The sequence below is a fragment of the Amphibalanus amphitrite genome, unplaced genomic scaffold (assembly GCF_019059575.1).
Source record: "Amphibalanus amphitrite isolate SeventyFive unplaced genomic scaffold, NRLGWU_Aamphi_draft 000017F_arrow, whole genome shotgun sequence".
Lineage (NCBI taxonomy): Eukaryota > Metazoa > Arthropoda > Thecostraca > Balanomorpha > Balanidae > Amphibalanus > Amphibalanus amphitrite.
This window is the reverse complement of record NW_024881513.1, coordinates 1,361,710-1,372,033: the sequence shown is the minus strand read 5'-3', so window position 1 is coordinate 1,372,033 and position 10,324 is coordinate 1,361,710. Positions and strand designations below refer to the sequence as shown.

Genomic DNA, 10,324 nt, shown 5'->3' with positions numbered 1-10,324 from the left:
CTCTCTACATATTTTTTACGTCCTTCCGGTCAGTTTCCACTTTTAAGCGTGTATTTGCTTAGTCAGACACGTCACTTGAAGCGCCATTCGGCTAGCAATGTTATCAAATTCGGTGTTAATTTAGGCTCCCACATAAAGATTATCTATCGCGCCCCAAAACGGCCTGGCGCCGGGCGCCCCTACAGCTGGGCACCCACAATCATTTTAGGAAAATTAGGTACACCCCTGCCCGTATGTGTGGTTAACTTTAAGCTGATCCTCAAGTACCTATGTGTTTGTCTCTTCCTTATTGTCGTTTGATAAATTCCATTTATCCTATATGTATAATTCCCAAGAAGCCATCGCAGTACTAATCAGTGGCGAATCCCAGGGTGGAGGTCACATGGGTCATGACTTAGGGCCTGGGGTCACCACATGCCTGCCAGGAGCACCACAGGCCTGACAGCCGACAGGGGCACCACAGGCCCACCAGGGGTGCCAAAAGGCCTAGCAGGGGCACCACGGGCCTGTCAGTGGCACCACAGGCCCGTCAGGAGCACCATCGGCCTATAGCAAAAGCACTACAGGTCTTCCAGGGGCACCACAGACCTGCCAGGGGCACCAGAGTCCTGTCAGGGACACTATCGGCTTCGCAGGGGAACCACCGGCTTCGCAAGGGCATCATGGGCCTGTCAAGGGCACCACAAGCCTGTCGTTGGCAATTTAGGATTGTCAGAGGCACCACAAACCTGTCAAGGGCACCTGCGTTCTAACAGGGGCACCACAAACCTGCCAAGGCCCAGGGACACCACAGGCCTAGCAAGGACACCACAGGCTTGTCAGGGGCACCACGGGCCTGTCAGGGCCCATGGGCACCTAAGTCATGTCAGGGCCCACCGTAGGCTTGTCAGGGGGCAGGGTAGGTAGGTACCACAGTCTTTCCAGGGGCACCAGCGGCTTAGCAGGGGCACCAGTCATCACATGACTAACCAAAAATAAAGAAAAAAACTGAAAATAGGGCACCACCAAAATTAAGTGGCCGAAATCCGTTGAGGTTTTAATTTTGGGCATAGGTAGGGGCACCACTTCGATTCATGAACCTCCCCTTAGAGTTTTCCCGAATCCGCCCCTGGTACTAATACATCAAATTTAAGGGGGGGCACCTTGCTATTGGTGCCCCCCTTGTAGAATTCAAGGGGGGGGCACGGTGCCCCGGTGCCCCCCCCGTTCCGCCGCCTATGGACCCGAGCCCAGCTCACACGTAAACAGACCCTGAGTAGTCAGTCCATGCGAGAGGCTGACAGACCCCGAGTACACTAGTCAGTGCGGGGAGGCTGACAGACCCCGAGTAGTCAGCCAGTCAGTATATCAATCAGGTCAATTGGTAGTCAGCCAGTGTGAGAGGCTGACAGACCCCGAGTAGTCAGTCCGTGCGGGGAGGCTGACAGACCCTGAGTAGTCAGTCAATGCGGGGAGGTTGACAGACCCGGAGTAGTCAGTCAATGCGGGGAGGCTGACAGACCCTGAGTAGTCAGTCCGTGCGAGAGGCTGACAGACCCAGAGTATTGGCACCATTGGCATTGGCACCACCACTGGCAGCACCATTGGCACGGAGGGGCGGCCGGAGACCAATGGATGTGGGTGTGCCCCACCGCATCCCCGTGTCCGCAACTAACGCAACTACCGACGTCTGCAGTCCCCGCTCTGATCCACTCAGACCAGACCGTACCTACGGATCCCCAGATCTGACGGCACCCCCTATAACGGCAGCAGACCAATTTTTCGCCGGCAGCTGCAATACGCAACTGGCGTCGCCTGCCGTCTGCGGGGAGGTTCCTTGTACTGCATCCCGCGCGCCGCTGACGTCAGACGGCTCGTACCCGTCCGCCGCACAACGCGCGGGCGGTAGAGATGCCCCGATCAGCACCGCACCGCCGACCAGTGGGCACCCGCCGTCCTCCGCCAGACCGCTCCCCGAGACCGGCGCCGGCGCCCGCCACACCCGAGCCCCGCCCTGCACGGGCGCTCACACAACCCAGCCCAGAGCTGCCGCCCAAAACACAACTGCACAGGGTGACGAGTGCCCTTCGAAACACATGTATTACGACTGATGTTCGTCAAGGCGACTCGGAGACATACCATACAAAACGCGATCCAGCATTATTGGGGGGGGGGGGGTGCACCATCGCCAGGACAGGTCCGGCCGCCAGCACCTCTCCGCCGAGCGAGCGAAGCAGGGGCCACAGCGAGCTGCGGCACAGCCGTATGTACCGCTGAGCTGTGCCGCGCTGCGCGGCCGCGCACGAGCAGATCCACGGCCAGGGCGCGGTCCACGGACGGACCGGCGCGCTCCCAGGCGGGCACAGCAAGTCCACAAATAAACGCCTTCAGCTGATAACGCCGTCCAAATAAGAGTGAAAGGCAGAGAGCGAGAAGGCAGGGATTAATGATGAAGGTCGACACAAGCCACGGCATTTCAGATGACACACCACTGCACTTCCTCGCTCGGTCGGAGCCTGCTGCTGGCGGCCCAGCGACGGTGCTACATTGTTAATTCCTGAAACAGACGCGGGGGAGGACGGTCAGTACACGTCTCATGTTAGCTGCACTCCCCCCCCCCCCCCCAACAGCCAGCAATGGGGGCTTCAGGTCCATAAAAACGCTAAAAGAGCCAACCCCCAAAACTTGCATGCTATCAAATCCAATTATAGCATTAAAAAGATGCGTTTAATGACTGTAACACCACGATCACACAATATGAATATCGGCTGCTGCCAGTGGCAGATGGCAGCACTGTCTCCCCGGCCACCGCTACACCCCCCCCCCGCAGGAGCCGCCTGGCGTGAGGTCCCCATGGTATGTGATATGGCAGCACTGCCCCGACTGCCCCGACCACCGGCGCCAACTCACCATGATGGCGTTGACTATGTCGTTGTTGTTGGTCTTGAGCGCCTTGATGGCCTTGTTGCGCGCCACGTTGGCCTGCTGCATCACCAGCTCGATGTCCTTCTCCTCGACGCCCGTCTCGTCGACGCCCTCCTCGTCAGACTCCTCCTGGATGGCGTCGGGCACGGCCGCGCCGGCCGCCGGCGCCTCCGCCGTCGGGTTCACCTCCGGCGTCTTGAACTTCTCGGCGGCCGCCACCTGCGCCTGCTGGCCCAGGTCCTCGATCTTGGCCTCGCCGAACACGATGTACGTGTCCGACGCCGGCGACTTGAACACCTCCGGCTTGTTGATGACAAACATGATGTTCTTGGAGCGTCGGATCGTGACGCGCTGCACGCCCGTCACCTGGGGGAGGGCGGGGGGGGGGGGGGCTGTCAGTGGGGTCACCAGGGGGCGGGGTGGGGTGGGGTGCATTTAACTGGGTTCACCCGTGGGGGAGGGGGCTGTCAGCTGGGGTCACCAGGGGGCGGGGTGGGGTGGGTACGTTTAACTGGGTTCACCCGTGGGTGGGTGGTGGGAGTGGGGATGGGGGGGGGGGCTGTCAGCTGGGGTCAGCAGGGGGCGGGGGGTGGGGCATTGACCTGCCTGTGGCTCTGACTCAGGGCTATGGAGTCAAAGACAGATTGTGCAAGTGCCGGCAGTTCTAGCCAGAGCCTAGTTGCCGAAATATTACCGGCACGGAAAGTCGCTATCAACATTCCTAGTTCCATTTTCACCGGTCGTGATATACGGCGTGCGTGGATTATAATATTGAAAGGTCAGGGCACAATATAATCCAGCTGCCAGCACCGAAGAAACTGCAGCTCTAGTCGAACTCTGCTGCTGCTGGCAGAGCCCAGCTCTAGTCACCGCGGTGCTGCTGGCAGAGCCCATCTCTAGTCAGATGCCCCAGGCTCCTGGCGGGCTGAGCTCTGAGCTCCTATCGGGCAACATCAGGGATCGGGGCAGACAGCTGCCTGACAAGGTAGTAGAGGCAAAACTGGATTACATGCTCTTTTCAAATACAAACACTCCCAATTAATTTACTGAAGAATTGTCCACAGGTATGTATCGTAGTCAGATGTGTCAATATGAGATGCTACGTTATACACATGTGGCCCACAACCAAGAAAATGAATTTCAAAACAAAAAGATACCTAACATTTTGCTCAATGGTCTGGCATATCCTACAAGTATTTCATTTGAAAGTGGTTTGACAACTTTGGGATGCAACAACAAATACATAGTATCCAGAAAAGACAATGCTCCTGAATCTACACAGCTGGTGGTGTCTGCACAACGCACATACACTAAACAGCATCTGCTATCACCATAATACCCACATAGAGTCTTGTGTGTCTGCGACCTGCTGAATCACACCTGGCACAACAATGAACAAGCCAACTATTGCTAATGCCACACCAGTGATGGGTGAAGTGCTGTATAGTGTACAATATTAAATAATAGCATGCATGGTGTGCTATTTAGTGAGCCAGGCTGGTGCCCTGTTCACCAGAATGTTTGTGCTGTAAATAGGCCATGGGTTTGTTCCCGTCGCTCCTCTAACCTCCTCCAAGCTCCTCTAGCCTCCTCTCGTTTAAAAAAATCGTTCCCGTCGCTCCTCCAAGCTCCTCCAAGCTCATCTTGATTTCACATCTCACCACCACTATTTGCCTCCTCCCTCATCCCAAACGAAAGTTGGTTTTTTGGAGGAGGCTCTTGCGTAGACATATTTGGCGCACGTAATACAAATGTGAATTGTTTATAAATGAGATTTGAGGGAAGTGGAAATGATTTTAGTGATTGATGACGATTGTATATCTTTAAATAGTAATGTTTGATATTAATCAAAGGTTATTTTATTAGAAAGCGATTATTATCTCTTGATTTATGTTTGCGCGCCATAAATTGCCGACCGTTACAGCCCGCAAACAGCTGATTTCCTCGCGAAAATGTTCCCGTGGCTCCTCTGAAACGGCTCTCCTCCAAGCTCATCCAACCTCATCCGAGATTTTTTGGGAGGAGCGACGGGAACAGACCCCATGTAATATCTTGCTCTGACTCTGTGGTGGTAAGAGCCAGGCAACTGCATGTCTTGGAGACCACAATGATGTGCCATGCATGCATACATACATACACCACCACAACCCACTGTGCCCCCCCCCCCATGGTGGAGTTAAACAACTGCTACTATAACAACTGCTGTGTTTAACATATCACCCAATGCAGCTTCAATAGCACACTACACAACAAAATAAATTTTCCACTAAATTTCACTGCTTCTCCCACTGCTGCTTGGTAGTAGACCATTTATTAGTTTCTTACAAAATAGCAATGAATATCATATTCTGTAAATAAAATCATGTTACAATTTAATCGCTCCCATGCTGAAAGACACTTACCAGCTTGAGTCCCAGCTTTGAGATGCTCTTCCTCGCTTTCTTCTCTCCCCTAGACTGTTTGGCTCGAGAAGTCAGCTCATCAGGAAGGCCAGCTGCCTGTGCAACCTTGACAAAGACAAGTAACAGGTAGTCAACCTCAGTAATAAGTAATAGATGCCTCAGTGAATAAGCAACTAGAGTAAACACTTACAGCATACAGAAATCACTGCATGAAAAATAAACCAAGAGGCTCTTAGGATAGCTCACCTTGCTTGCACTCTCATTAATTCCATCCTCAAGCTCTGGCACGGAATCATCAGAATCCGACTCACTTCCAGACTCAACCTCGACCTTGACCGCAGTCTTAGCCTCGGTGGATTCAGTGAGCTCAGGCATTATTTATGTGATGAGCTGTAGAGAACAGGGGGCAATTTATCAGTCTGACAATAGCAAACAAACCACTTATTGACATGAGCAAAGCTGAAGCTTAATGAATGGCATTGGCACTCCCATAAGCATAATTTATCAACCTAACAAAAACATTCACAATCCAATAAGGGAAGGAAGCTTTGAAAGACAAATAATTTCCCTGCAGAATCGACAAAATCAATGGAGTGAAACGGGAAAATGCTGCGAAAATTAACCCGCGTGTGCGTGATACAAATGTGGCGCAATGACTAACCGACATAATATCTTTAACAACAGCGATAGACAGCACACACAATACCAAAAAGGGTCTGACGGAGCCCCGAGAATACTAGCAGAAGAAGTACATGGCAAAATAACGATCGATGCCATTTCAATACCCAATACACCCGGGATATTCACCCACCCTGGATGGCGCGTTTCGTAGCAAAAGGGCGGAAATGTTACTCACTACACAGACCTTAGTAGTGAGACAGATGGAAAAATATTGTCAATAAGAGTAATAAGCACGGAATGATAAAGCTCCATGTGATAAAAAATAATACAATTAGTCTCAATATATGCATACATCTCCAGTATTTCTTATGGAACATTATCTGTAAGAATCTTGATGAAACATACCTAATATAAATGATCAATTATACCTTTTTGGACTATTTTAATCAATTCAAACGTATTTTCAGTTCTTACTGAGAGTTATAGAAAATAAAATGTAGAAATTACCAGTTCTGAACAAGAACACATAAGTAGAAAAATCATAGAGAGAAAAATGATTTACATTCGAGAGCTACCGACATCTATACTATAGACTAGCGGACATCTACAGGCGGGCTGTAGTTTAGCTCCTCACCGCGTTGCCTCACCGTTGCCTCACCCGACACCCACCGGCTCCACCGGCTCTCTCGGGCTGGCTACGTTGGCTGGATCCAAGGCCCTAAATACAGCTGGATCCATAGGCGTAGGAACAGGGGGGGCCGGGGGGGGCATGGCCCCCCCCACTTTCGGAGGTGGGGGGGGGGGGCAGCAATGTTAACTGTCCCCCCCCCCACTTTTTGCTGACTTAAGTGTCTGTCTGTACCTACCACCCGGTAACTTGACAACTATTCAGCTTGCCCTTTGAAGATTCCCTTGTGTTTCTACAGCGTTATTGACCGCAAGTTCCCTCACTCAATGAAGGAAACCATATCAGAGAAAGACTGTGAGTCCTGGTGACAGCATTTTGTTGAATACGAGGCGCGGGACAGCGAGCACTGAAAAGGTATAAGACAAGCACGGTGCAGGAGAATGCGTATACAAACGACCAACGCTTGACCGGATCTGCTTGGGGTCGGCATAGTTCGTCAAAGGCGTACTAGCTGGGGGCCAGGGTGACCGTGCCCCCGGCTCGGTTCAAACAGGCTGGGGGCCAGCAATGTCTGTAGCTGCCCCTCCCCCTTCCACTTTCAGTGCAGTGGCGGTCGCAGAGGGGGATCAGGGCCATGTCCTTCCCCCCTCCAAAGGCTAATCAGGGGGCCATCATATAATTTGCCCCCCCCCAACAACCAATGGGCCCCCATGGGCGTATGGGGCTTTGGCCCTTATTCGATTGTCACGAGGCTCAAGAATCCCACGCTAGCTATTAACAGCTCCCAATTCCCAAACCATGTCTTTGAGGGTCCTACACTGATCTCGGAGGGCCCTTCAGTGGCGGTCAAGCGCCCACATTGACCGCTGATAACCCCCATTGACCTCTTTGACCACATTTGAGGGCCCCTAAACCTGCTTCAAGGGCCTAGCCGGCGTCTGAGGGCCTCACACCGGCCTCTGGTGGCATCATTTCTGTCTCTGGGGTCCCAAGACTAACCTTTAGGTGCCTCTGAGGGCCCTGCACTGAATTCTGAAGACCCGATGCCGGCCTCTAAGGGTCTGCATCGGCCTCTGAGGGTCCATCTTGGCCTTAGGGGTCCAACGCCGGCCCATGCCGGTCTTTTAGAGCCCCACACTGACCTCTAAGGGCCCATGCTGGCCTGTAAGGACCCACATTAGCCTATGAGGGCCTTGCACGGGATTCTGAAGACCTGATGCCGGCCTCTGAGGCCCATCTTGGTTTTTGAGGGCCTTCTGCTGGTCTCTGGGTCCAACACCGGCCTATGCCGGCATTTTAGGGTCCCACACTGACCTCTGAGGGCCCATGCTGGCCTGTAAGGACCCACGTTAGCCTCTGATGGCCCAAGTCGACATCTAAAAGTCTCATCCTGCCCTTTGCAGGCCCTGTACTGGTCTCTGAGGGCCTTAAACCTCGCCGGCCGAGGGGGGGGGGGGTGCCGCCCCTCCATAGTTTTTTTTTTCGCGATAGCTCCGAACACGCCGGCGATAGAGAGCTGAAGCTTGGCATACCTGACCTTTGAATCAAGCCGGATCTTTTGACACCAACCGCATTTTCGGGTCAGATCAGGTCACTGACCCATCAGGTCATAAGTGAACCTCTGCACGGTCTTCAGATGTCGCAACTCGCAACTTCGCAGCGCCCTCACTGCCAGAGGAGATTTCACAGTGAAATGAACCTTGGAGGACCTAGTATACATTAGGAGTCTCACAACTTGTACCTACATCTCGGATTTTTCCTAAAGGATATATGAGGTCAGGCCATTTTCGTGACCTCACCATTAGGTATAAGTCAATGAGGATAAACTGAAAACTTTCTGGCGCCGGGAACGATCTCCAACGATCTCAAGCACACCGAAGCGTGATTTCATGCACTCCTTGCAAGGTTCGATGCGTCACTTTTGCAATGTTGACCTTGCGCGACGTCATTTATGAAGTTATAAGGGTCATATTAGTTTTTCGTCAAGAACTACCGATCAAACTGAGCTAGCGAGTCGGGAAAGCCACCAATGGACTCAGGAAGACCTGCCGAATCGAATGATATGCAACATGACCTCCTTCGACCAATTTCGTGACCTGGGGGCGCTGACCTGACCGTGACTAACGGTGAGGTAAACTTGAGGGAGGTCAACTCCCTAAGTTTACCTCACCCAAACGAAAAGTATATCATTCGACGCGCCTGAGAGAGGTGAACACGATGCTGGCAAAATCGCGGCTCTGCGGCCGTTTTTTGCGAAGCTATTCACCAAAAACGGAACCGTGCCTTGAGGCACTTGACCTGACCTCAGAGATCACCGGTTGACCCAAGACCTTAAAATCGGGTATCGATCTCTGCGTCTCGTAACGGCGCACACGCTCGTTATTTTCCGCGACGCGCTAGCTCCACCTGGGGCGAAACGGCGAGGGGGGTCGTACCCGCCCCCGCCCCCTCTGCCGGCGCGTATGTAGAAAACCTATAGGTCCGGGCCGTCGAGGGTTAAAATGGCCTCTGAGGGCCCAGACCGGCCTCTAAAAGTCCCACACTGGCCTCTGATTTAGTCAATCTGCCCAGTTGCAGTGGTCGCTGAGATAAAACCTCTTAAAAACGTTGTAGGCCTGGCTGAGCCTAGCTGGGCCGTCCATGCTGATTTTATAGGTACCTATATTGAAAAGTCTCGCTTTGCACGTTTCAGCTTGCTCGTAATGAAAAAGTTGCTGGATGCCTCTGGAATTTGCATGGGTGCCAACGGCTGCGGAGGACAGAGGAACGCGTCCATCAGTTTGAGTTTATGGACGGGAGTCTCCCTGAAATTTTAACCAATTTTGGTTTTGTTTTTGTCTCATTTTTTTACCTCTGACCATGTTTGCGAAAACAAAGTGGCCGAAATCCGAGGAGAAATTGGATTTTGGGGGTAGGTTAGATTTTGGACCTCTGGGACCCTGGCCCCCCCACTTTCGAAAACGTTCCTACGCCTATGGCTGGATCGAGGGCTGCATTCACATTTCACGAACTACTTTCAGACTGGGCCCTGGGGGGGGGGGGGGAGGGGCACACCATAATAGAGATCAACTAGGGAGTAGAGGGCCTACCCCCCAAATCTAGTTTTCTCACCGGTTTTAGACCACTTATGTTTAATCCCTTGGCTTTTTTTCAACAAAAAAAAAGAAGAAGAAATAAATCATTTACAAAATCAGAGGATTCCGATGATGTGCCATTCAAGGTCAAAGTCAGGGTCATGCTAAAAATTGGCCCCAAACTTTCAACTTTTTTGCATGTCTTGTGTTTGAAATTCTATGTTTTGACTTTTGAAATGTTTTAAAGCTTTTAAATTTTAAAACCCTATTACGTGGTCAAGTTTACGATACAAGGCTGTTCCAAGGACAAGGTCACGGAAGAGTAGGCATTAGGCAATTAGGCATCCTTGCTAGATGCTATTTCAGTCCTACCTAGGTACCTATTCAAGCCAGACATAATAATTAAGACATTTATGCAATCCTGATGCCTGATCCTAAATGAATGCTAGTACAAAATGGATGCCAGATTAGTGATAGACGGCTATGAATCCATCACAAACGACCTACATAGTTTATACCTATGTCAAGTTCAACCAAGAGTCATTCGAGGTCACATGAGGTCACCATAGGGGAAAGTGGGGTAAGACGGGCACCTTAACTTTAGAGTCATTTTTTGGCCGGTTAGAAACATCATAGAAACGAGAAACCGAGTGAAAACCTTTTTTTAGACATTTTACTTCCATTTGCCAGAAGAT

At 51.8% G+C, this 10,324-nt stretch overlaps 1 protein-coding gene across 3 annotated transcripts; it reads right to left on the bottom strand.

Annotated features, from left to right (window-relative positions):
- Window positions 1-2,048: 2,048 nt before the first annotated feature.
- Window positions 2,049-6,225, bottom strand: LOC122387631 (nascent polypeptide-associated complex subunit alpha-like). 3 transcript variants are annotated; one of them, XM_043377989.1, is made up of 5 exons: window positions 6,118-6,225; window positions 5,553-5,696; window positions 5,307-5,411; window positions 2,890-3,270; window positions 2,049-2,536 (listed from the first exon to the last, which is right to left on the bottom strand). In XM_043377989.1, exons 2-5 carry the CDS (start codon window positions 5,679-5,681, stop codon window positions 2,522-2,524), a joined length of 630 nt encoding a protein of 209 aa, XP_043233924.1. In that variant the 5' UTR covers window positions 5,682-5,696; window positions 6,118-6,225; the 3' UTR covers window positions 2,049-2,521. The 3 variants fall into 3 exon arrangements, with proteins under 3 accessions (XP_043233924.1, XP_043233929.1, XP_043233938.1); XM_043377994.1 differs by having other exon boundaries at window positions 6,092-6,124; XM_043378003.1 differs by lacking the exon at window positions 6,118-6,225 and adding an exon at window positions 6,013-6,088.
- Between the last annotated feature and the right edge of the window lie 4,099 nt (window positions 6,226-10,324).